This window comes from Apiospora kogelbergensis (genome assembly GCF_038363985.1).
Source record: "Apiospora kogelbergensis strain CBS 113332 chromosome Unknown utg000001l_segment0_segment0, whole genome shotgun sequence".
Lineage (NCBI taxonomy): Eukaryota > Fungi > Ascomycota > Sordariomycetes > Amphisphaeriales > Apiosporaceae > Apiospora > Apiospora kogelbergensis.
Genome location: NW_027117418.1, coordinates 4927975 through 4953220, shown reverse-complemented (window position 1 = coordinate 4953220; position 25246 = coordinate 4927975). Strand labels below are relative to the sequence as shown.

The following is a 25246-nucleotide window of genomic DNA, read 5'->3' as shown; positions in this document are numbered from 1 at the left end:
GCAGCTTACCCCGGGTTCTTGACAGTTGCCGCCAGAAAGGAGAATCGGATGGTACCCCGGCAACGGTACAGGGGAGCGCGATTGGGCGATATATCTTGATGGAACGTCGGAACATACCCCGCACGGAGAGAGGGGAGAAGGGGACAGGGGGGAGGGGAGGGGAGAAGAGTGAGATAAAGAGGTACGTGGCACGGAGCGTGGCAATGGGACTACTGTCGGGCAGCTGCAGCAAGCACACGACAAAGGAGCCTGCCCTCCTCTAATTAGCCGCTCCATCATCGTTGCTGGTGTGTGTACCCGAAAGTCGTGTTTTACCCCCCGGCACACCGATTCGGAAAGAACATGCTTGAAGGAGGAAATCCTTGAGCTCGGTGAGCCTTTCAGATGCCCTTGTACAGACGCCCAACTGGCTGGCGGGAACCAAGAAATCCCATTGTATGGTACCATCTGATCTTGCATTTCTAGAAGCAAATAGAAAATGTCGCGCAGCAGGGCCGTGTACGCTCCACACCATGCCTCAGCTTCTCCCGAGTTCCTATTTCAAGAGCAAACGTACAGGCTTGGGATGTCTAACCGCGCCCCTAGTCGAGGGATAACTGTAGGGGTCCGAAAGCCCTGCCGGTAGACCATTCTTCCTTGTGCTGCACGTGTAAGAAACTTTGTTCTGGTAATTTCATTACCGAGAGACTAGATAAGTACGGGGTATGGTTGGTATTCACATATTCTTACTATTGTTACTATATGTATTCATATAACATATAACAAAGCCCTGGTCTATAGCCCCCATGTGGCAAGCTATTCTTAGAACTCCGTCCCAGGATTTCCCATGTGGAATCCTTGGCCTCCCCAACCTTGGACTCTGTCCAAAAAGAGAAGGGAAATCAAATACTCGAGAGACGTCTATAACAAAATAAAATAACTAAGCTCCCACAGTGTCAATATCTAACAAATATAGTCACATCCTAGTCAAGCAGTATATTCAATCGGAGAGTACTCTTGTTCTGATAACCACTTATTATATCTCTATGAAAGAAAAACCTTGATCAACCGATCTATACCCGTAAAGTGTGCCCCCTTGGCGTTTTCCTTTTTATCGGCATCATTCCTTCTGTGCCCGGCAACGTTGGAATCGATCGAAGGCCATATCCGCGGCAGTGTTCTGTGTCCAACATGTATCCTAGAGGGGCGACTTATGTCATACCCCAACATTGGCATATGACCATTTGAAGCAAGCGGAGGAAGTCTTCAAGAACCGGGACCTATAGGCTTATCTCTTCCTCACTCAGCCATATGGCTGAGTTGTATGACAGTAGATGGGCTTCGTTGGTGGCTGCCGTTGTATCATCATAGAGAAATTTGGCTTTCATAGCAGCGCTGACTGAAGTGCGCCTCACGAACAATTCGTCGTATTTTCTGAGAGTGACCTAGTTTGTTACATCTGCCATGCGTCAAGGCTCAGCCAGTGGTGAACGAGAATGCCTCATCTGTAGTATTAGTAGGTGAAGGGCCGGGAATGTTGATAGCATGACTCGAAATTCAAAAAGATAATACACGAAAGGAAGGAGGCACCTAATTTTCGAAATAAAGTACTCTTCCGGTATTTATTATGTACAAGCTGCAAAGGGTCTGCGGTCTGTAAGAGGTGGTTGCCAACTGATGACGACTGGTGACTGGCGTCGATAATGGAGGGAAAGGGGGCTGACGTCGTCGAAGGGCAGCTAGTTATGAGCGTAAACGTAGCCGTACCCCTCGCTAAGATCTATTAGAGACCAGATCGGAGCAGCCAAGCACTGGAGTGTCGCCAGTGTCGTCATAATGCGGCAAGAGGTGAAGATGTTTAGCTTATAGCGATGAAAATGCTGCTCGCATTGCTAACTCGGATTGTGAATCCGACCTTCAAGTGCTGCAATGGAGGCACATATAATAATACTACGTTGCGTTGTTAGCCAGGGTTTTTAACATGGGGTCTCTTGACGTTTGGGAATCAAGGCACCGATCCAATCTCTACCTTATGGGGCTTTTAGAGCACGTAGGTAGCATGGGAATACTTGCGCTGCCCCTAACTCTAAGTAAATCTCTAGATTTGTAGTTTGACACCGAAATTTTGTTTAAAATCGTCGAGTCCCGTGACATTATCCTGTCTCTTGATTCTCTATCCCAACCGATTTTCCTCCTCAGTCCTTGAGTAAGTCAATGCTTCTCGCTGCCGTCTCCAGCGACGGCCATGTCTGCTTGATGCGTTCGCGTAGGTCGGCCTCGCTCAGTCCCATACCCGCGACGATCTGCTTGAACGTGTTCTCGATGACCTTGCCGAAGGGGGAGGCGAGACCGTACATGCGGGGAGCTGGTCGTAGACGTCGAAGAGCAAGCCAATGAACACGACGCGCAGGTCGACGCCACTGGCCTGCAGCTCGCCGTAGATCTCAGTGAACGCGGGCCCGCAGAGGATGTTGGCGACCGTCGCGAGGCCCCAGGTGTCGATGAGCCGGTCCGGATAGAACTCTTGGGGCGAGACCTTGGGCAGGATCTCGAAGTACGCCTTGAGTCCGATGCGGAAGGCGCGGTAGGGGGCTCCCGGTCTCGATGTACATCTGGAAGAGCTGCCGGCACAGTTGAGGCACTGGCTGTCGGGCGTGGCTCCACATGCCCGAGTCGAGACACATCTTGAGGGCGTTCCTGATCGTCTCCTCGTCGCTCTGCACAGAATCACCACCGCCCAGAGTTGTGCCACTGATAACGAAAGCCTCTGCCTCCATGGCGGCGACCCGCTTCTGAGCCGTGGTGGCATCATCTGGAGGAGACGCCAAGAAGTGAGAGAGCTGTGCGTCGTGCTTCTTGATAAGCGTGTCTGCAATGGCATGATATCGGGCGGGGAGTTCCTCGGGGTCTTGAGCGAATCTGTCTTCCGCAGACTTGGTCCCTTTGGAGCATTTAGAACACTTGCAGTCGAAGAAATACGTCTCTTTCAACTCGGCCTGCCGGACGCCGATGGGGTTCGTGACGTCGACGTACTTGACGAAGATCTCCTCTCCGCTCTTTATGGGCCGAAGTGCTCGAAGCTCGACCTTGGGCTGCAGGAAGGTCATGACGACGTTGGGATCGCAGGAATGGTTCGCAGCACAGATGGTGTTGTCAAACCCGATGCCAAACTTGACACCATCTACGGGCGACGCCAAAGTGAAGGCGTTGCACATCATCTGTTGGAAGGGTGGTTTCCTCGGTCAGTTCATCGTCCGTTCGGAATATTAACCGCCTACCACGGCATTTTTGGGGGCCAAAAGCATAGAAACTAAGTGGACGCACATTGAACACGAAGGCGGTCGCGCCGGCCTTGGTATCGAGAGCGCCGTAGTTGCCTGGTTTGCCGCAGTACGACCAGGCAGCCCAGGCGAGCATGTTGTAGTCGTCGAACTTCTGCTTGTCGAGGTCCTTGAAGGCCTCGAGGCGGCTTCCGGTGCCGGCGGGGCGAAACTCCATCAGGAGGTCGAGCATCCTCTTGTGCTCGGGGCCGGACGGGTCGGCGGCCTTGAGGCGGCCGAGCAGCTTGATGGCGGCGCGGACGCTATGGGGGAGCTCCGGGCGGGGCGGGGCGATGACGGCGCACTCGTACTTGTGCTCGCGCTTCCAGGCGCGGCTCTGGCACGTCTTGGAGCAGTAGGCAACGCGGTGGCACCCCGCGCAGGCCTTGGGATCGATGAAACCCGCGGGCATGCCCATCAGGGCGGCCTTGGCGCGCGCGTCGGGGTCCGTCTCGCCGCGCTGGAAGCACCAGGCGCACGTGTCTTCCATCCGTTCCACCTCGAGTTCCGCGACGTAGGGGCGGTCGACGCTGGCCACGACGTCGCCCGGCTTGAACGCCCGGCAGGCAAAGAGCCCGCGGCCGGCGCCGGGAATGCCCGACGGTGCGATTTTGACACTTCCAGAGGCGGTGGCCATGTTCGACGTGCAAATGAAGATGGCGTTAGCGTAATTGGTGATACTTGGAAGAGTGGCTTACGTCATTCCGAGTCAAGCCCCTAAAAAGTCAGGGTTTACCCGCCCCTGTACAAAGCAGGCTATCGATAAGCGTGTACTGACTCTACTGACTCTGCTGATGCCGACTCTGGGCGGATATCGACCGCGGTCCAGACCGCCATGGACCCATGCCGGGTGCCACAACCAGCAACGGTCCAGACCACCACCGCCCGCATGGCCGTGACCCTATTCCCCCTGCTTTGCCTCGCAGACAGGTGAGATGAGATGCGGGCGAGGCACGGTGGCAGAAGCTGGGGGGCGACTACTGCACGGGGTTGACAGGGGACGAGAGAACTATGTACAAGCACGGGACCTGTCATAAACAATCACACGTTTCTCTCGCTTTCGCCCTCCCTCTCCATCCCTCCTCCCTCCCTATCCTTACCAAGCCCTTGGGCCTTGAGCCCACAGAAAGATCGGATGCCAGCGGGCACTAGATGTCGCCTAGAAGGAATGGGACTGCCCACTGTCGAACCATATCCGTCCATTCAGCACGGCTCACTGTATACCACCTAACTCGTTACAGCCGATTCTGCATGCTATGCCCCATTAGCACGTCATTCTAGTAGTCCAGCGTATGCCGGCCTCCCAGGTTCGGTCTGGTGGTGGTGGTGATGGGCAAAGAACCCAAGTGAGCACGTGTGCCATATGTAGTTGTAGTGCTATGTATGTAGTGAAGAAGGCGGTGCTGCTTCTAGGTACTTTTGATGTATCGTCGTAACAAGGATGGCCTGGGCGCCCGAGGACCCTACATACTCCCAGCATGCGACCTTATGCAGGTACGAAAAGGTCCAGAATGGGCTTTCTGACGTTCTCGACGTTTCCATTGCTGAGCCGACCCCCCTCAAACGGCCTGACCCCCTACCCATCTCGAAATGCTTGTGCATCCCCCGTACCTACGTCGCGGCAGTCTTCTGCTGATCTGCAGATCTGGGACAAAGGCAGAGTGAACCGTGCAACTTGGGAGCGATTGCTTCAGGACTTGCTTCTCTGTGGTTTGGTCTGACCGACCGGCATGCGAGTTGGTCGTTGTCCGTGATAAGAAACAAGTTGACAGATTATGACGGCCGGGGTGCTGTGGTGGTAGTAATATACTTAGTGGTGCTGGTAGGATAGTGCGCATGCGGTTGCACGGATCTGGGAGGTAGGAGGCTGGTCCTTGGCTGGTCTGGCCTTTCATCGACCTCGTCGTCGGGTTGGGTCTCGCCCACCCAACAGTGTCTTCCTGGCCTATGGTTCTGGCTGCCGCTGCAACTATGTAAGCAAGCGGATTCCCGGATTTGTTGGTGCTCCCGGCCACTCTGACCGTTCCCGTTCCTCTGCCCTCTCCTGCTTCTGCTGCTCTACCAGTCCAATTTCTTATCTTATTCTCACCCAACGTCCTTCGTTTGAGATATGTTCTGGTGGACTTCTTTACTTCGCTTCGACCAATGTGTCCCCGTGCGCTTGAGACACAATGTTCCAACAAAGGACCACAACGACAGTTCGTCTTTGCCTTCATGAAATGCTAAACCTTGTCGGAGTACTTGCTCGGTGCTTTATCCATTCACTTGTCGGCCAGCCCTGAGGGAATACCAACTGGCACACCCATCATCGTCGCTCGCAGCCTCGCTACACCGTGCCTGTTCTGTTGCAATAGCATCAGTAACTCCATTAGGCAACACTTCATTGGTCAACTGGGTAAGCTATAAGCAGCGTGGCAAACCTTGTGTGGGCATTTGTCGCTTCAACCGAGTTTCTCTTGTTTCTTGTTTGTCACATGATGTTCATCTGTCATAGTTCTTATCTGAATTGTCATGATTCATCTCGGATAAGACCGGTCTCACGGAGTGCTGGATTGGAAGCACTGAAAGAAGCCCTCAGGCTTCTCATACTCATACAGCTGCAGCGATTGCCGACTTATCCAAATACCAAGAAAAATAACGCGGGGGTATTTCATCATCTAATGGACAGCCCCCATTACGACGGTTAATCTGTTATAACCAGCTCATCATTGACAACCAAAAAGCCGCGCTGGCGGATCCCCGAGCCCCAAAGTGTGGCCCAAACCACAGTCATGTTGGAGGTAGATATCGGATAACATATATACAGGAGTTAGATGTTGAAGAGGATGTGTTTTACGCGTAAGGTCCCTGTGGCCCAGGACCATAGAGACGTTGACGTTTCTCTGGAGGGCCGTCATCTGGTATAGGGCCCATTTGCTGGCCACTCATCGCTGGCATCATCCCACCACCAACGAACTGCTGTGGCCTCTGGGTACCGCCCGGTGTCATGGCCATTGGGTTTCCACTACCAGCCGTCAAGTACCCTTGGTCTTGCGCCATATTAGGTGAAGCATGCGGGAGTTGCGCTGGCGAATGCCACGACGTACTCGTTGCTGGTGACTGCACTGGCGTTGTCTCAAATTTTGCGATGGGGCCAGACGAGGCGGCCGACATGGGCAGACTCAAGTTAGGGTTCGCATAAGGACCGGGGGTTGGTGGCTGGCCAGCGCCGCCATTCGAATACATCTGTTCCATTACCGAATCGGATGGTGGGTTGCGGAGAAAGCTGGGAAGATGCTTCTTCAGTTTACCAATCATACCCTCCTTAGTGAAGGGCTTAGCGAGCACATCGCGCATACCTATGCCTCGGGCGTTAGCAATCCATGCGGAATGGTCCGTAAGAAGCCCAACTTACCCCAGTGGAAGTACATCTCCAAGTCTTGCTGGTTGATATTCGAAGTCATGGCAATAATAGGCACCCTCGGCGACACTTCCCGAATCATGGCAGTCGCAGACACACCATCAAGATGTGGCATGACGATATCCATGAAGATGAGATCAAACCAGCTGGGATTGCTGTTGACTTTGTTTACAGCCTCCAGTCCATCACGCTGTGATGACATTAGTTACGTGGCACAGGGGTGGTTGCGTGGTACTCGGGGTGAGAGGAACTTACCGCAACTTCAACACCACAATCATACTGAGCAAGGAACTTGGACCCGATCCGAGAACATATCTTGTCATCCTCCACCAGAAGTACACGAGGCTTCTTCTGCCCCCATGGGGAAGTGGATTGGGCGCCCGGCGCACCACCAACAGGCGGGCTGGCCGTCGGCATAGCAGCGGGGCCTGCCTCGGGTACTGGACCTGGGCCAGGACCTCCTGGACCCATAGCATTCTGGGAGAGTGGGCGGTTGTATGGAATATTGCCCATATGCTCGGCGGCAAAAGGGTCAATGCCTATTGTTTGCCCGACTGGGTACACCATATGCCTCAAATCATTCATGGGGTCGTGCATGTAGTTATTCTGCATACCGGCAGACCCGGGCGGGCCCATCATCGACGACGACGAGGCCGAGTCCGGAGATGCACCGATCTGCTGGAACTGGATCGACATTTGCCTCAAGTCCTTCTCTGGAATGTGATCACCTGAGACACTGTTCAGGACATCGCGGGCACGACGAAGTTCGGCAGGGGGCTCTTCGGTCCCATCCGACATGATATTGTTCCCATTGTATTGGTGGGAGTGATTTGAACTAGCACGGGCGTGCCTGCGTTCGTGATCTAACTTGCCGAGATGGTTCACGAGTTCGTTATTGACCGAATTCTGGGCCTTGATCATCTTCTGGAGATGCATAATCTCGTCGACGAAGACCTTGTTGGCATGCGCCATCTCAAAGTACGAGTCCTGGAGTGCCTGCACTTGCTGTTGAGTAGCGGCCAGTGTTTCGCTGAGAGCCGCGATCTGTGTATTCGAAGAGAATTGGTCATCATTCGCTTGGTTCTTCCTAGGCGCTGGCGCTTTCCTCCGGATATTATCGAGGTTGTTTTTAGCATCTGCTCGAAACGCTGGGTGCTTGAATTCCCAAGCCTTCATGTCAAGTCACATTAGCATTGCCCGTTTTGCTCAGTACCACTTGGCGAATGCGGTTGACATACCTCTTTACCGTAAGGCGATTGACCATTTTCCTCACTCTGCCGGACCTTGTGGAAGTCGTATTTGTTCAACTGCCGGACGAAGCTAGCAAAGTTGCTGTGTTTGAAATGTTTCGGCAGAATGGTCTTGGTGAACTTCTCGTTCTGTAATAGCAAAGGTCAGTACCAATCGTCGAGATTGAAGACTGTGACCAGGACCGGGCGCCGAGCAACGAACCTCCAAGACCACAAAACTATCACCGCCATCACCCCATCTTACAACCTCGCTATAATTCGGATCTTCGAGCATCCTGCAAAGGCAAGTGTGTCAGTCGGGCACTTTGAGGCATATCGCAACGTAGGGTATAACGCAAGAGCCTAAAGCTATACAACAGAGAGGGCTTATTTACTTGTATAACTTGCGAACCTAAACCACCAGCACAACTCATGAATTAGCGACGTGTGTCGGCGGGCAGAATGCGGCAGAAGCGCAAAGAGTGGAGAGGAGACATTATGCGGAATAAACTCACGAAGTCGCTCGAGTTGTTGCTGCTGCCCTGGGCGACAGCCATGTCGCCTTCGGGCATCCTAATAACCTATACTTGGCGGTTTGTTTTGCGATTTGAATCGGCGAAGCCAAGACCTGCCGAAGGAAGGAAGCAGCAGCCAATCTCGTACCCCTTCCTCGACGGCTAGTTGGTGAAAGTGACAGCCGATGGTGTCACTCTAAGGCGCAATCCGTCCCCAGAGGCTGTGCGACGCAAGCAGAGGTTGTGTCGACTCGCTCGTGGACAGTCCGACTCGGCTGGCAACAAGGAAAACTATGTCCAGCAGGATGTGAGGTGGCCCCTGTGCAATGGAAGCCTGTGAGACAAAGCGCGACCGTGTCGATGGACACAAAGATGCAATTATCGGGAGCAACCAAAGAGCCGTGGTTGAATTGGCGATTCAGAATTGAGGGATCGAGGTCAAGGTCGAGGCGTGAACGAGGGCGAGGAGGACCAGACTGGTTTCGACGAAAGTGACGTTTGGCGCCTTGGGCGCGGTTGTCGGGTATATCCAATGGGCAATGGGGGTCTATGCTCACGGTTGGCAGCTAGAGTCTCGGATTCTAATCTGTATGGCCGGAATGAGTTCTAGACTCCGCAACAACAGTTGTCAAGCGTGATGTGATAGTGCCCTGTCCTGTCGCAGTTTTGAATTCTCGATGGAATTAGGACGAAATAGAGTTGAGGAGCCGAGGGACGAAACGGACGGGAAAGCAAAAAGCGGAATGCACACACTGCCAGAACACAGGTGACAGGACGCAGAAATGTATGTAGACAGACAGACAGACAGACAGCTACAGCCACTGACACTGACAACGACAATCCCGCTGGCAGCTGGGCTTGGGGGGTCTTGACAAGCAACAAGGGCGAGAGCAGTGAGAAGAAAAAAAAGCCGTCCCACTGATCTCTCCGTACTTGTACTGTACCGTACTAGACTCCCACTACTCTCCTTCTGTAGCCGACTCCCAAGTGGAGGGTCACTGACGGCATGCATCCGTTGTGAGTGGTGGGTGGTGGTGGGAGACCCTGGCACCTGGCTCGTCCAGAGATGATCCAAGGCCCGACATCCATGCCTGTCCCTGCACTTGCAGACTTCCTCCGCTACCAAGACCCAAGGTAGGTAAGTAAGACGTAGGTTACGCCAAGTAGATACATGATGATGTGCGCAGCCAATGTACTGTGTGAGAGAGCAGAGCTGCAGAGGCATGAGATGGTGCACGTACAGAGAGTCGGCTGGCAAGATAAGCTAGCCCGCTAACCTATCTGGCAGGCTTATTTGGTTGCAATCAACAAATGAAACGGAGAGGAGGACCGCTGTCAGCATGTTGTGCTGTGCGTGTTGGGTATGTACTAGATTATGGATTGAAGGGCGGGTGAGATGGATAATTAAGCAGCAAGGTATGTATGTAGCAGTGCGACCGAGTGTCCCAGTGTCCCAGATGCGGGGAGAGATTCCGACCCTTCTGTCCCGAAAAGTAAAAGCCAGGGAGAACAGGAAGAGAAAGAGAAAAAAAAAGTAGACTTGCTATGCTACCCACTATACGACGATCCTGACATGTGCACATTCTAACCTCCAGTATGCCAGTGACATGCTCCCTCGTCGACGACGGTCTGAATCTGGTAGTGTCGGATGAGGCTATCATTAGATATCCCCCGGCCAGTGGGTACGACACTGCCCACTTCGTTGGGAGGCACTCGTGATTACTAGCGAACGGGTCTTGTCTTATGTCAAGCCAAGAGCCGTGCAGCCATGGTTGATGTGCCTTCTTCTTTCTACAACTCGTTAGTCACAGAACAGGAAGGTTAACCGATTATGGGTAATGGCCAATGGCCAATGGCCATCCACATCCACAACCACATCCACATCGACGGCGCGGTACGGGAAGCGGGCAGGAGGGTGACAAAGAATAAAGTACCGCTAACACGACAAGATCAAGGTGCTCTCGAAAAGTCCCTTTGTTTTAATAATTTAAGCGTGAGCCTCTCCTGTTAAACTATTTATTTAGATCAAAGTAGTCAGGCACAATGTGATCAATGATATCGGGATATGTGTGTGCCTTATGACCTTGACCACCTTGCCTCGCACCTCGAACATCTCAGACTTGGGACCTTGAGATGGCTTGTATGTTGGCAAGGAGCGCCCTGTGTCCCTTTCCCACGTCGTCACGACCAAAACAAATTCAAATCTTTTAATACAATCCTATTTCTCCGGCAGGATGGGTGGTGGGTGGACATGGTTCTGCCTGTAACCAGGTTGGACAACCGACCACCCACTCCAACAGCTATTTAGCCAACAGAGCTTGCAGCCGCGACGCCGACGACTCCAATCCGGCATGACAGCACAGCGGTCAAGGGGGTGGTGCACGATTGTTGATGCTGGAGCTCTGCCACTGATTTCCGAAATCCCCATTCGCTAGCCAGTGTACTCATTCAACGACGAAGAACTCTTTTGCGCCGATACGCCGTTTCAACTCATACTACGTAGATGACACTTGGGACGCTCGGGCCAGATACGCAAAGTCCAGGGCATCTGTCTATGTATGGAGGTGCCAGGGGGGTAAGGGAAGGGGGCAGGCATCGAGGCAGCTGATGTTCGGAGGAGTTACCCGGCGATCGTCAGTCAAAGGAGGCCCCCGATCTGACAGCCTATACTGAACGTGGGACCTCCCAGCCATCCGCATCACACACATCTCACATACACACCCCTACCTCTCCCTATGTCTCTTATCTTCACTACGGTCCGCCGCACATGGCGTAGTCATCTGTTGCAATCAAGCCGCGCTCGAGGACAGCTCATATGGCGGGTTCGTCAACCGCTTTCCGAGGTGGATGGTTCCGAGTGCAAGACAGGTTCCTTCGGGGTGGAAGAGCTAGCAGGCCATGATCGATCCTTGGCACCAGAGTCAAGCCACTTAGATCGTCTCTAAAAGCAATGATCGACGCCTCTTTACCGCGATAAGCAACCAAAAGAAAGGACGGTGTGAGACCGATCTTTTTTCTTCTTTGCTTTTTTTGTCCTTCTCTCTCTGGCTTCTTTGGCTGCACTCCGTCCTCGCTTCGGGTTGACCAGTGCTGTTTCCCTAATATCCAGCTTCTGCTAGCCCAGGCACGCGTGATTGGATTGGAGCCTTCGCACTGCAAGGGAGATGAAGCGTTCCCCGGCATTCCACCCAAACAAGCACCGGTGCATCTTGGATTTCCTTTGCGCCCCAATAAATGCCCTTCACCTCCAGAAGCTGAATCATGTCCTGCAAAAACTCCGCCAGGGAACAGCCTTGCCGGCCCCGGTCTTTCTTTCTGGATTAAGCTCATTGTCTGGAACCAGCTGAAAACACAGAAGCAGCGAAGGCGCCTGTCGATACTTTATGAGCTGAAAGATGGGAGGGACCCAACCAGACGCGACGAGTCATCTGCGCTTGTTCGTTCCCGCCCTTCCTACCAGAAACGAATTTCCTGTGTCCGTAGTCTATTGGTCTTCGTTCTTTTCGCGTCTGAAACTATCGTCGCCTGCAAGTCTCCTTTTCAAGCCACTACTCCTATTCTTAACAGTCACACCAAGCGTACAGAAACGTGTCGTGGACGAGGAAGCGTCTTAGCAAATTGGACGAACACAGCCTGCGAACAGTTACGGTCGTGTCTTTTACTCGCGCGGACTGACTGCCTGATTCGTCTGCGTATGGTGCACTGTTAAACTACGCCAGAGATGTCTAGCTGGCAAGCCTTCCGACGGACGATTTTAGGACAATGGCTACAAGAAGCTTTCCGGGTGGCTAGTCACGCGCCAAATAGTATGCGGATGTTCTTGGGCTGAGGAGATCAACCGCCAACGCCAGTCATTATGACGGCATTGTCGCGTCTTTGTGCTCCGTGCCGTTCTCGGTACCGGCTACCGTCTTACTGGCAAATCCTTTCACAGCCTCTCCTTTAGTGTGCGCCTAGTAACCCGCCAGTAGTCAAGGACGGGCACATCGCGTAAACGAGATAGATCGCCAGTACCGCTGGTAGACAGCCGGGGGCTTGTTGTTCACTTGAGAGAGATTATCCGGCCCACCGCCAATTTTACGTTGGCGTATACTCTCTGCGACTGACGTGGCGTTTTTGGGTTTTTTTCTCCTATTATCTCCTGGCTAAGTGACCCCTTTAAATCGTTCATACATATTTTAGCCAATGCTGCAGTTTCCCAGTCTAGGCATTGATAACCGTCAGAATCGGGGCGACATCCTCCTCGCTGACGTTGCTCGGATCTACGATATCCCCACCCTGCTTCAGCCGGATCTCCTCGATGATGGCCTGCTGACGGACCAATTCCCCCTGGGTGACGGGACGGCCGCTTCGTTGACCGTGCTTGGGACCCGTATGTCCTGTGTGCGATCGTACTCGGCGGGTACCGGCCCGAAGGGCTTGGGGATCTCGTCGGCCACATAGGCCTCGGCGGCGCGGTGCGCGGCCTTGCTGACACTCGAGTGCTGCCAGAGGAACTGGTAGACGCCGCGCGCAGCGCTTTCAAGGGCGCCCACGACCCACGCGTGGTGCGACGATGCTGCCTCGCCGATGATGATGTGTTTGCCGTGCGACTGGACGATATCCGGGTACATCTTCTGAAACTGGCCTGGCCCGAAGAAGGCAAACGCCCCGACCGACGTCGGATCCGCGTACCAGTTGTACGCGTAGTGGTCCAGGTACTCGTCCATGATGGTCTGCTTCAGCTCCTCGTACTGCTCCTCGGTCGGCGAGTGCAGCCGCGCCAGGTCGTGCAGCACCACCAGCTTCAGCTCATCTTCCTTGTCCGGCGACTCGCGGCTGATCAGGGCCCCGATCCGTTCGGCCTCCTGCGACCACGTGTACGACACGAGCAGAACGCCGGGCTTGTCCGCAGGGTCGTGCATGTTGTAGGATGGGTAGACGCAGCAGCGGATGGGCAGGTCCGTCTTGCCCTGACCCCCGTCATCGATGCCAAGCTTGTGGATCCACCAGAGGCTCTTGAATCGGACGCCAATCTTGCAAGACGCGCCATAGCCCAGCGAGCGGATCGCCTGCTTGGTGCCCCAGTTCAACTTCAGACCTTCGAGACTCATCTGCTGCATGGCGCCCAATGGCGCTGAGTTGAAGACGGCGTCGTAACGCCGAGGCTTGTTCTCGCCCCGGACGTCGACGTCGATCTGTTGGTGATCCTTGTCGACATAAGACATGCCGAGTACCCTTTTGTTGTACTCGATGGCTTGTTTGCGCTGCAAGCGGTCCCTCATGCGATATGCAATCTGCTGTGAACCTCCCTCAACACACCACCACCGGGCCTTGGCGTCGAAGTCCAGAGCTTCGAGAACTGCCTCACTGAAAGCTTGGTCGTACCAGCGGTTTCCACTGTGATCCTTGTAAGCTCGAGTACGGCTATGCAAATCTAGGCACAATTACTTACAAGTTCATCGCCTCCAGGAACTCAATTGTGTTATAGTCGTAGCTCGCACTAAACCCGGTTGGTCATTAGCAGCGCATGGTTTTTTTTTACCTGATCGTGCGGCTTACATCTGAGTGAGATATTGGCGGACACTGTAGTGGTCGGCAGTCTTCATCAGGGAATTCCAGAAGATTGTCGGCCCGGCAGTCTTGTACAAGTAGGTGTAATAGTCGATCTGGCTACCGAAAAGTTTGCCGGGGCTGGACTTCATGATCCTGTACGAATATGAGCTTAACTTCGGATATGCAATGAGCCTGGAATTCACTCCGGGGACTAACTCAATGGGAAGACCCGTGATCTGGAAGTCTTCTGCTGTCGGTGCCTTCGTGCCATCGCTTACGACCTGCACGCTGTTGTATAGCATTGGCTGGTTCTTGCCATCGAGATGGTACGGCACAAGCTGACCTGGCTTGGGTGGATTGTTCTTCCGGTTCTCTTTGATGTCTTGGTCGTTCAATTCCATGCCGAGTTCCTCGAAGAGCTTGAAAGTCCTGCGGCGGAGTTAGCGCTGGCCGAACTGCCAGTGACCTCGATGCTGACCTCTCCATAATATCTATGTGTGGAAAGCGCATAGCGCCAACATCGTAGTAGTCATGAGGCCCTACCTGGGGCATCTCTCTACCTTCCTCGTCTTTCTTGTTCTTGAAGTAGTAGGTGTAGAGTCTGCCGCCGAGTCTGTCGTCGCTATTGGCCTCGAGGATCTCGTACTCCACATCAAGCCCGTAACGCTTTTTGAGGTAGTCGAACGTCAAGGCCGTGAACAGCCCCGAGACACCTGCGCCGATGATACCCACTCGGAACTTCTGGTTCAGAGTTCCCTCGGGGTTCTCGGGGTAGCGAGATTCTATGGCCGGGAGCATTTCCCCTTTCTTTGGGTCTGGCTTTGGTGGAACATGTCAGTTGCGATTCAGCCTTACTGGGTAATATCAGCTCACCAAGACACTGGTGTTTCTTTGGAAGTCCAACACCCCTTTCCGCATCGCAAAGGATGCCCATTGCGATCGGTGCGAAAGCTTCTGGATAGGGAGGCGGTTAAGCCCCGAGACTTGGAGTTGTTCGGCCATGATCGCGGCAGATAAGTATAGTCTACACGGTGATGTTGAGTGACATACAAAGCGTGCGATTCATCACTCGACGCTGAACAAACGAGGTGGTTGTAGTCTCTTTATAGTTCTGTACGACGACATGAGCAAATACTTCCGAAAAGCAAGGGGATCACAGCGCAGACATTAGTTAGCCTGTCTCGGTTCAGCTTCGTCGCCACATGCTTGTTGCCTTCAGACGGCAGAACGCCCCAAAGTTGCGTCCATTTCATTCTACTCCAGTCCCATTGGCTAGCTTGACGACGGTAATCCTGCTTGTTTCTTGTGATTCATCAGTTTCGACCCAGCAGATGAATCTGATAGAATCTGTTGTCTGCTTAAACATTCCTATGGCTGTCAACATGAGCTGAGTCTGCAGCCACGACGGCCACTTCTGGTCCAGACCATTCCAGATAACTGTCTCCCCGCACTTGATGAATGCGAGACTACAGTCGCAACAGACCCGAAGGCTTTGTCTTCCTCCCTTTGGAGACAAGCACGCAATGGTTCAGCCACCACATGGCTATCATGCAGATGGAATATCCAGTCATTCGCTAAGTTGAGACCGCGATAGAAGATGTGGCTAGCTGAGCGCTAGACAAACTGCGAAGCCGCTGGCTGGCCCAGGCCTCCACGTCCACGATATATCCAACACTGATGATATGCTTCCCTATTTTCATGTCCACGAACAGCAATAGCAACTAGATCCGCGCTGGCACCTTATCTGCCTCCGCAAAGAGAGACATGGCATTCGCACCTGGCTGTTGCTTGGGCCAAACAACATCAGTCCCCTCATCTATAGGGTCTTGTGGGAGATTACGGGCAAACGACAGCCACAAAGTCTGATTGCTCTAGCTCACATCCCACTTGAAGGTGGCTCTCATTTCCGCGGTACTCATAATGAGTGTCGAACAGCAGGGGCAGTTCGGAACTGTACGGAGCGCCCGTCACATCCAGCAGTGAGACGTCACTAAATTCAGCTACGGCCTTATAGTGGTGCGTAGTCAGGGAGACACCGGCGCGGACACGGCGATGTGCATCGGCCGACGAGGGGCACCTGATGTTTACGAAGTCGTTCCCGCACTGGTCCGGCGGCAGGTCGTTCTCGTTGTACGCACTTACGCCCACGCTCCGCCGTATTAGCAACTACCGACATGCTGTTAGCGACAGTCGGCTTGAAGGTCGACGCCACAGCAGGCGACCCTGCGGCTGACGTTGTGCATGGTGTGACCGCCGAGGTGAAGCCAGAAAGGTCGAAGCGATAGTCATTGACAACGATATACAATTGCGTGTGCAGGCCCCAACTGCCTGGACTCTTGCAGAGAGCTTTTAACACCAATAAAGAAGCAAAGCAGCCCCTTCTTGGGGCTGTCAAAGGAGAGCATCGTCACCACCGGTGATGAACGGGAAGTCCGCCTCCTAGCCAGCCCTTCATAGACTACCTCTCGCAAGGTTTCCACTCCAGGAAGCCTTGTTACTTTTGAGTCTGGCGCGTTTATACCCAACATGGACCCAGATTATAGTGTACAGCTACTCTATAGCTTGAGGATTGGCGATGGGCCTTACTCAGCATAAGCGAATTGCAGCACATAGTCTCAGCCGCACGATACAAGTGTCCCACGAGTCCTCACTTTGGCAGCATGGAAATGTCTGATTTGGGTGCTTGGTGGAACTGATGTAAGCCAGATTACTCACGCAAAGCTCCGCTTGTTCTGCACGTCGCTGAGCTGTAGCTGACAAGGATGAGGCAACGGGCAGGCCCGCTGGAAGGATTCGCTCCAACAGGCCTCGCTGCGATGCTATTCTTGGGTTGCTTGGCGCTGTCAGACCTTCCTAGTTTGGGGGTCATCAGGCGAACCCGCTTCGCCAGCTTGCCCCATATGGACATGGGGTCTACGCCTGCACCTTCAAGGCTGTAATGGAAAAAGTGCCCTTTGTGGATGAATAACGCCGAACACGAGAAGTCCTTGCTAAGGAAGACCAGGAGACATGTCACACGTTTATGGATCTCCTGGTTCGACACAGCAGCACTGTATAGTGTACATAGAGTGCTATATAAACAAGCGAGCTCCCATTCCTTCTGGTGGTAATCCTGATATCCCAAGCCGCTAGACCTCCATATTCAAGCAAAGTCATCGTCTCGTTCTCCTAGTAAGCCATGTTAACTCAAACCACCATCCAGCTTCTGGCGGCCAGCCTGGCCATGGCCCCCCCTCGCCACGGCTCGAGATGTCCCAGCCAATGTTCGCAACTTCTACAAGACTGTTGTTGGCCAGGGCCAATGCCCCAACAGGCTGGCGACTGGTTTCACTGCCAAGGACGGCGGCCCAAGCAGTATGTATAACTTTCACGCGTGATGCCCCTGAGGAGTGATGCCAACGAGAGTCAATCCTGACACGAACGGGGGGAAATAGACTTTTCGTACTGCCAAGATAGCTCCAAGGTCATCTACATCCAGGGCACCAACGGCCGCCTGGCCGACATGGACATCGACTGTGATGGCCTCCAGGGTGGCCCCGCCGACGACAAGCGCTGCGGGAAGTCTACAGACACACAGTCCATCACGTCATTCGCCGATACCGTCCGGGGCTACAACAAGGGCATCCAGGACCTCGACGCTAATATCCACCCCTACGTCGTCTTCGGCAACTCGGGCTCCAAGGCCGGCTACAAGACATTCGACCCCAAGGCCCACGGCATCCAGCCCCTGAGCGTCATGGCCGTCGTGTGCGGCGACAAGCTGATCTACGGCATCTGGGGCGATGAGAACGGCGACGACGGGCCCCGGGCCATGGTGGGCGAGGCGTCCATCTCGCTGGCGACGGCGTGCTACGGCAAGTCCATCACCGGCAACAACGGCCACGACGAGACCGACGTGCTGTACATTGCCTTCCCCGGGCCCGAGGCTGTGCCCGGCGCCAACGGCGCCAACTGGGCCGCCACCAGCTACGACGCCTTCGAGAAGAGCATCCAGGCCAAGGGCGACCAGCTCATCCAGCGCCTCGGCGGCTCGGGTGGTGGCGGCAGCCCCACCACGCCGACATGCTCGTGGACCGGCCATTGCCTTGGTACGTCACTTACTACTGTTCGATCTATCACATATGCGGGCACCCACCCGTTGAACTGACTATGAAACTACAGGTGATAAATGCAAGAACGAGAACGACTGCGACCAGGACTGGACCTGCAAGAACGGCGTGTGCGCCTAAGTCCGTCCGCTCTAAGATCACACATGCCCCCAATCACTCTGTTCTCTCCCCGAAACACATTCCTTGACCAAGGGGGTTGGTTTCACATCCATATGGCACCACATTTTCTTCGATTGTATATATTAATCTTGATACCTAGACTCAGCACAAATACACAAGGGATTATACACCCAAGACGCATACCTGATATTCTTGGATCCAGCAACTCAAGCAATTGAAAGTAACAACACGCTATACATGCACAAGGCTCTCTATACCAGCCATATATCACCCCCTTTCCCCAACGCCGTAGCCCCGTAGCCCCTTAAAATACATCATCTCAGTTTCTGACAGTTGCCCTCGACCATGAGGTAGCAAGACATAACGAGAAAATACCCCAGCTGATCGATCTTACAACGCCTTGACAGACTGGAAGAAGGGGTTGGCGAGCAACGCCTGGTCCGCTTTGACCAAATCCCTAAGCTTCTGCACCATGTCTTCACGCGACATGTTACCACCTTCCACATCCTTCTTCCAATTGATCAAGACTTCCTTCAGTCTGGCGCTGCCATCCTCGACTTCTTCCTTGGTGTGGCCAAGACTGTTCTGTTCGTGTTTTCCAGTGAAGTCTTCCAGCTCGTCGGCCTTGCGCTTGGCCATGCGGACGACCTTGTCGGGGAAGCGGACGAGTTCAGCAACATGGATACCGAAAGACTGATCACAAATACCAGGCTCGACCTTGTACAAGAGCGTAACTTCCCGCTTGTCGGCAGCATTGCTCGAGCTGGTACCCGAGATGTGGGCAGTGACGTGTAGGTTGCGAACCTGCGGGTGCTGCTCGGCCAGCGCAGTCAATTCGTGGAAATGGGTCGCAAACATAGCGAAGCAGCCGATTTCCTTGACGATGTGCTCCGAGATGGCCCAAGCAAGACCGAAACCATCGTATGTAGAAGTGCCACGACCGAGCTCGTCGATGATGATCAAGGACTCTGAAGTGGCGGACTTGAGGATGTTGGCAGTTTCAAGCATCTCCGCCATGAAGGTTGAGACACCCTTGAGCTGCGAATCGCTGGCACCCACACGAGCCAAGATGGCGTCAAAGATGGTCAACTCTGCTTCAGAACAGGGGACGAAGCAGCCGACTTGAGCCATGAGGGCAACAACGCCAATCTGACGAATGTATGTCGATTTACCACCCATGTTGGGACCTGTGATGATAAGAAAGGATGATTTGTCGCGAGTCAGCTCGATATCATTGGTAATGAATTGGACGTCGTCCTGCATCTCCATACAGGGATGGCGTGCCTCTTTCAAAATGGTTTGTCCTTTTCCTCGCGGATGGATCTTGGGACGCACATAAGATGTCGGGGCGTGGACCGAGCAGTGTGCGAAAGAAACAATGACATCCAGATGGGCAAGAACACCAGCAAGTTGCTCTAGGACAGGACAGTACGAAGCTGCGACCGTGATGACTTCATTTACCAGACTGCTCTGAGTTCTGTTATAGTTCTGAGAAAGCTGGTCGAATTCCCGGCGAAGACCTTGAAGCTTGTTAGTCGTGAAGTAGACGCCGTTCTTCTGCGTGGAGCATTCTCTGTATTTTGAGTTATTGCGGATGCATCCTGCCTCTGTCCTGGTAAGCCGCATGCACCACCCGTGGACTTTGTGGTTCTCGAGGAAGATCTTCTTGTTTTCCTCTTGGTTGAGATCATCAGAAGCACTCCGGAACTCGCGGTCCATATCAGACCTAACCTTATCTAGTCGTTTGCGGATAATGCGTAAGCTGTCATCGAACTCAGACTTGATGATGAATTCGTGGTTGTCGAGCGCATCAAGATCGACAGTTGTCTCTACCATCTCGGCAAGCTTTCCGAGACTATCGGAAGCCTGGCGGAGTTTATTGGTGTAGGCTTCGTCGAGGGGGCCCTTGTATTGTTCGTCCATCACAGCCTCCAGAGTTCCCAGGAAACCCGGTAGACGGATGACCACTTGGTATGCTCGAACGACATCTTCCAGGTTCGCCTTGTTGCGCTGAAAGCGTTTTGCCAAGCGATACAAGTCGGGAATGGATTTGAGGTGTTCCTCCTGCATGGTCTGGCGCAGTTCCGTATCATTTGCGAATGCTTCGACAAGTTGCAGTCGCTTCTCAATCTCGTCTCTGTTCATGAGCGGTTGCTTGAGCCACTGAGCCAACAGCCGGCTGCCTGTTGGTGTCCGGCAATGGTTCAAGAGGCCAAAAACACTCATGGTTTTGGCGCCGTCTCGGGCACCAGGCATGAGGTTGAGGGCTTTGAGTGCTGCCGCATCCAGCTTCATGAAATGTGAAAGATCGTGCTGGTACAGCTGATACTGACCAAAGTTGGAGGGGTCTTGCAATACGCTGAGGTATTTGATCAGTGCTGCAGCAGATCCCATTGCCAGCTTCAACTCTGTCTGAGGAAGGAGTGTAGTAGAGCGCTCGTCCTTCAGCAATCTGGAAAGATCTTGCTCGATGTCTTTAGTTCCGAAATCACCAGCTGGTCGCTCGGCAATGGCAACCCCGCAACTATCAATGATCTGGCGTAGTTTGGCCAACTCCGGATCCTTATCCTTTACTGCTTTGTCGAACTGAATGAGGCACTCCTTGACGCCAAGTTGGATGAGGAGAGCCTCGAAGTTGGAGTACAAGTCGTTGTCTAGGAATTCGCTCACGCCAAGCTCTCGTACACTGGCATCGGCGAAGCAGACTCCTACATTCCGTGCTTCCGAGGCCTTGGCCGTGATCTTGACAGCCAGTATCATGGGTGCCGACTCGAAACCACCAAGCTCATCCTCCACATCTTGTAAGTTGCCCGGAGAGGCTTGCTTTACGATCTTCCAGTTCATCCGACCGTTGGGGCTCGCGTAGATTTCGATTCGTTTGCCTAGTTTGAACAGGGCTTCTCGTAGGAATTGTCGGAAGACGGTTATGGTCATGGTGACCGAGGGGAGGCCGCTTGCATCGTTGCGGCCAAGCTGTCTGACGACAGAGGTAGTCTTGTAGACAGTTCGGGCTAGAAAGTTGGCATCGTCGCCATGGGCTGTATACCAGTCTCCGCGGTCGAAGATGCGAACCGTCTCGTTGCCCACTGCAGGCAGAGACTTGAAGTATCGGATGAATCCGACCTCGTCGTCGAGTTTTAACTCAGGGCGACTAGACATGGTGACTGGTGTATCGGTTCTCCTCAGACCATCCGTAAAGTGCAAAAGAACTGAGGGTTTGAAGGGGTAGACAGTGCTTCGATGTCTTTTAGGGTGGCCCTTCTGCTTGTTTCGCGTAAAGAAAGCAGCATGAGAAGAGGGCGTAAAGTGGAAGACGCGTCACTGCTCAATTAATTAATTAGAGTTAACCACCTTGAAGACGCGACTTTTAGCGACTTTTAGCGACGCGACGCGCTGGGCAGGGGCCGTACGTGCAGATACAGGGGCACTGGGCACTGACTACTGCACTGACCGCCCCATCTTCAGGTGATTAGGCAAGATTCTGCCACAGCCAACAGCTTTCCACTGTCAATTAAGGCGGTTGAGTAACCCCACCAAAAAGTTCTCGTCACTCTTGCAGCTCCTCACAACAAAGCCATTCTCAAATAGCTGGCGCCAAGATGGACGCTTCTATGACAGACGGCGGGCTCGAAACAGTCGCCGCGGAGAAGTCGGAGATCGTATCACGAGAAGAAAACGACAAGCACCCCGAAATTCAGGCCATGGCCTCCGACGGCGCAACCACTGCCCCGTCTGAGGAAGCTCCACGCGGGGTGAAACGACCAGCCGAGGGCGACCCCGACGAGGACGATTCCGGCGACGACGCAGAAGCTGCGGGCCAGGGCGATGAGGCCCAAATCACAACCGGATCTATGCCACAGCCAACAACAAAAAACCAGCTGAAGAAGCTCAAGCGCCTGCAGAAATGGGAGGAGGGCAGGCTCGACCGTGCCGAAAAACGCAGAGAAAAGCGGAGGAACCGGCAGGAGCGCAAGAAGCTGGAGCGCGAGGCCGAGATCAAGCTGGCCAAGAAGGAGGGAAGAGCTCCTAAAGAGCTGAGACGAGAGCGAGATCGGAACCCACAGATGCAAACCAAAGTGCCCGTTTCCATCATTCTCGACTGCCAGTACGAGAGCTACATGGAGAAGAACGAGATGGTGTCCCTAGCCAACCAGATCACGAGATGCTACTCAGACAATAGGACGGCGGAGTTCCCGGTGCATTTAGCTGTGAGCTCCTATGGCGGTGCTCTGAGACAGCGACATGAGACCGTTCTGCACAATCAGCAGCTTGCTTGGAGGGACATAGAGTTCGTCGAGGATGATTTCATGGGAGCCGCTCATCAGGCGAGAGAGACCATGGCTGGTCCAGAGGGCGGGAAAGTAGTGGACCAGCTAAAAGTGGGCGAAGGAAAGGACTCTCTTTCCTGGGAAGAACCGAGCACTGCTTCCCAGGCAAGGAAGAAGGGCGCACCAGACCCAGAGCCCGAGGCTGAAGATGTGGACAAGTCCGTCGTTTACCTGACAGCCGACTCCCCCTATACCTTGGATCGTATTGAGCCGAACACCACCTACGTGGTAGGCGGCATCATCGACCGGAACAGACATAAAGGACTGTGCTACAAGGTTGCTCGTGACCGCAAAGTAAGGACGGCGAAGCTGCCCATCGGTGAGTTCATGGTGCTGTTAGATAGGCACGTCCTGGCCACAAACCATGTGGTGGAGATTATGCTGCGTTGGCTCGAAACGGGTGACTGGGGCGAGGCCTTCACGAAAGTGATACCTACACGCAAGGGGGCCTACTTGAAAACGCAGAAGATGGGGCAACTCCTTCTGAGGATGGAGCTAGGGAGGGCGAGGACGCAAACCACGAGCATCCCAAAGCGGACGACAGCACTGTGGCTTAAACTGCCCTGCGCCAGTTGACTCCAAAGTTACCGTGGCCTGGCCAATAATAGTTGCTATGGTCTTGTTAAACATTGCTATATATGTTCTATGTGCTGCGATTGCCGATTATTCACGTAACTGGCCAATTGCCAATGTGCCATGCCGCTCAGGGGGCGGCTGCGGAATGCCCTCCGATTCAGCCTCATCATGACTTCGCTTGCTGCTTCGCCCACTCCCTCTGTTCGGCCAGGAACTCAACCTTGCGCCTTTGATAGCCCTCATGGGCGCGGCACCGCTCCCAGACCTCTCGGAAGACCTGACTGGCGGCCTCCTTCTCGCGCAGCTCCGGGTTTCTCTGGACCTCGTCGGTGGTGCTTCTGGGCAGTTCGTCGCGGGTGCCCTTGCGATACTTGCGCCCACCCGCGTGGTTGGCGTAGCGCTTGGCGCGTGTCATGCCCATCTGGATGAACTTGCGCGCCATGTCCATGCCCACGAAGTCGGCCTCGTCGTCGCGGTCGAACTGCTCGAACCTCTCCCACAGGTCGGCGGCGCTGCGCCGGGCCACCGCGACGGTCCGGAACCGCCACAGCGGCAGCAACGACGACTTGTACGGCTCGAAGGTCAAGACACCCTGTTCCCCGCGCCCGATCCGGTAGCTCATGCGGTGCGCGTGGGGTGTGGTGTTGATGAGGGGGCGTGGTGATGATGGTGGAGGAGTCATTGACAACTTCTTCCTGGGGGAAGGCATTGGTGTGCTGATTCAGTTTGTCGGGTCAGTTCGTCTGAGAGGCATGTTCTTTACGACGACTCTAGATCTGTACACCTCTTTTTGTTGTTGCTTTTACGCGGCTTTGTGGCAATACCAGTCGCAGTGTTGATACCATTGTTCCTAGCCGCCCTCGGAAACTCAACACAATCTCTCTGGATGATGTCATTGATGGCTTAGTCTCATGTCTCTGGTCAACCGACCTCAGTGCTTCGCACGTGACAACCGTAATCCGAATCACCTGCAAACATTTGGTAGGTATCTTTGTCCTTGCGAAACCAAGGGAAATAGGCCACCCCGAGCTGACGTTTCGACTGATCAATGAGTGGACAGCACCCATGATGGTGTCGATTCCACCTTCGATGATTTATTCGGACCTTTGTTTAATACATACGTGACCGGTGATATCTGAATATCTGATACGGTTCTGACACTGCTCTCTATCGACGCCGTAGGGCAGAGAACCAAGAGGATCGCGAACAAGGGTTGTTCTCCACCGGTAGATCTTGCCTTAGTCGGGTCTTGGCAGGCACAGGACATGGATCAAGATGCCTCCCGTCATGACGGCGCGGATCCTTTTCCAAAGAGCATTCCTGTCGGCCGCCCTGCAGCAAGAATCCAACGACGATGGAGTGTGGGATTGGGCCTGTTTCGAAAGCGATTTCGCAGGGACCGACTCCAAACCCCTTTCCCCTCGCATTTGGACGGATGGACGCCCCGAAAATCTCACCAGACATGACGTAGCCAGCCCACAAGAGCCTTTTACTCACTCGCGAGTCGTTACGAATCGTCAAAGGGGACCCAGCGAAAACCACCAACATGACCATCGGTCCGAACCAACGTCCCACTCCGGAAGTCCACTGCATGCGCACACCAAATTTGCTTGATGCAGTAGCTGGGGTAGAAGTAGGGTAGGCAGTTGGAAGTTGGCAGGCGGTTGTCGCCAAGCACAGCCCCAGAAGCTTGTTTGCGTATCCCCCGGATATCCGCAGCACGCCAGCACGCCAGCACTTACAAGACCGTCATAGTCATAGCTCGAGGCATTACTTCGGACATCAACCCTATTGTTCGCTGTCGCGGCTTAAATGAAGTCGTGCCAAACACCAACAGGCCCTTGTTAGGTTCCTCCGGAGCCGCTGACCCTTTTACCGCAGTGCAGTTGGCAGTCTTCAGTTTCTGTTTTGCGGGACTGTCAACACACCACGTCCGGGATGTGCGGCCGATACGCGGCGGGTACCAGTGTGGGGGCAAGACCGGGACTATGCCAGTCACTGCCAGTATGCGTGTAGATGCTAATATCGACAGTGGTTTGTCGCGGCGTATCTGTATGCAAGTGATGGACGGCCATCCCATTACGAGTCGCAGGGGGCCCGCCAGCTCCACCGTCACAGGGACTTGGTGCTTGGTC

At 54.0% G+C, this 25246-nt stretch overlaps 7 protein-coding genes across 7 annotated transcripts; 2 read left to right on the top strand and 5 right to left on the bottom strand.

The window, feature by feature from the left end:
• Positions 1-2174: 2174 nt before the first annotated feature.
• On the bottom strand, positions 2175-3936 carry PG998_001579 (uncharacterized protein; the record flags this gene model as incomplete). Its single annotated transcript, XM_066868397.1, is given in 4 exon segments — positions 2175-2306; positions 2330-2579; positions 2590-3197; positions 3304-3936. 4 exon segments carry the CDS (start codon positions 3934-3936, stop codon positions 2175-2177), a joined length of 1623 nt encoding a protein of 540 aa, XP_066736812.1.
• Positions 3937-6131: 2195 nt separating this feature from the next.
• Positions 6132-8509, bottom strand: PG998_001578 (uncharacterized protein; the record flags this gene model as incomplete). The annotated part of the gene is made up of 7 exons (XM_066868396.1): positions 6132-6637; positions 6694-6889; positions 6955-7869; positions 7938-8078; positions 8152-8224; positions 8324-8340; positions 8444-8509. Coding segments are annotated over 7 exons (1914 nt in total), but the record flags the coding sequence as incomplete, so codon positions are not given.
• A 4137-nt stretch (positions 8510-12646) lies between these two features.
• PG998_001577 (uncharacterized protein) lies at positions 12647-14980 on the bottom strand (the record flags this gene model as incomplete). The annotated part of the gene is made up of 7 exons (XM_066868395.1): positions 12647-12805; positions 12850-13822; positions 13878-13925; positions 13985-14131; positions 14195-14407; positions 14457-14797; positions 14852-14980. 7 exons carry the CDS (start codon positions 14978-14980, stop codon positions 12647-12649), a joined length of 2010 nt encoding a protein of 669 aa, XP_066736810.1.
• Positions 14981-16987: 2007 nt separating this feature from the next.
• On the top strand, positions 16988-18125 carry PG998_001576 (glycoside hydrolase family 75 protein; the record flags this gene model as incomplete). Its single annotated transcript, XM_066868394.1, has 3 exons — positions 16988-17037; positions 17181-17332; positions 17413-18125. 3 exons carry the CDS (start codon positions 16988-16990, stop codon positions 18123-18125), a joined length of 915 nt encoding a protein of 304 aa, XP_066736809.1.
• Positions 18126-18597: 472 nt separating this feature from the next.
• Positions 18598-21366, bottom strand: PG998_001575 (DNA mismatch repair protein msh2-like protein; the record flags this gene model as incomplete). The annotated part of the gene is made up of 1 exon (XM_066868393.1): positions 18598-21366. The coding sequence occupies one exon, from the start codon at positions 21364-21366 to the stop codon at positions 18598-18600; it is 2769 nt and encodes a 922-aa protein (XP_066736808.1).
• Positions 21367-21806: 440 nt separating this feature from the next.
• Positions 21807-23111, top strand: PG998_001574 (uncharacterized protein; the record flags this gene model as incomplete). The annotated part of the gene is made up of 1 exon (XM_066868392.1): positions 21807-23111. The coding sequence occupies one exon, from the start codon at positions 21807-21809 to the stop codon at positions 23109-23111; it is 1305 nt and encodes a 434-aa protein (XP_066736807.1).
• Positions 23112-23277: 166 nt separating this feature from the next.
• On the bottom strand, positions 23278-23793 carry PG998_001573 (uncharacterized protein; the record flags this gene model as incomplete). The annotated part of the gene is made up of 1 exon (XM_066868391.1): positions 23278-23793. The coding sequence occupies one exon, from the start codon at positions 23791-23793 to the stop codon at positions 23278-23280; it is 516 nt and encodes a 171-aa protein (XP_066736806.1).
• Between the last annotated feature and the right edge of the window lie 1453 nt (positions 23794-25246).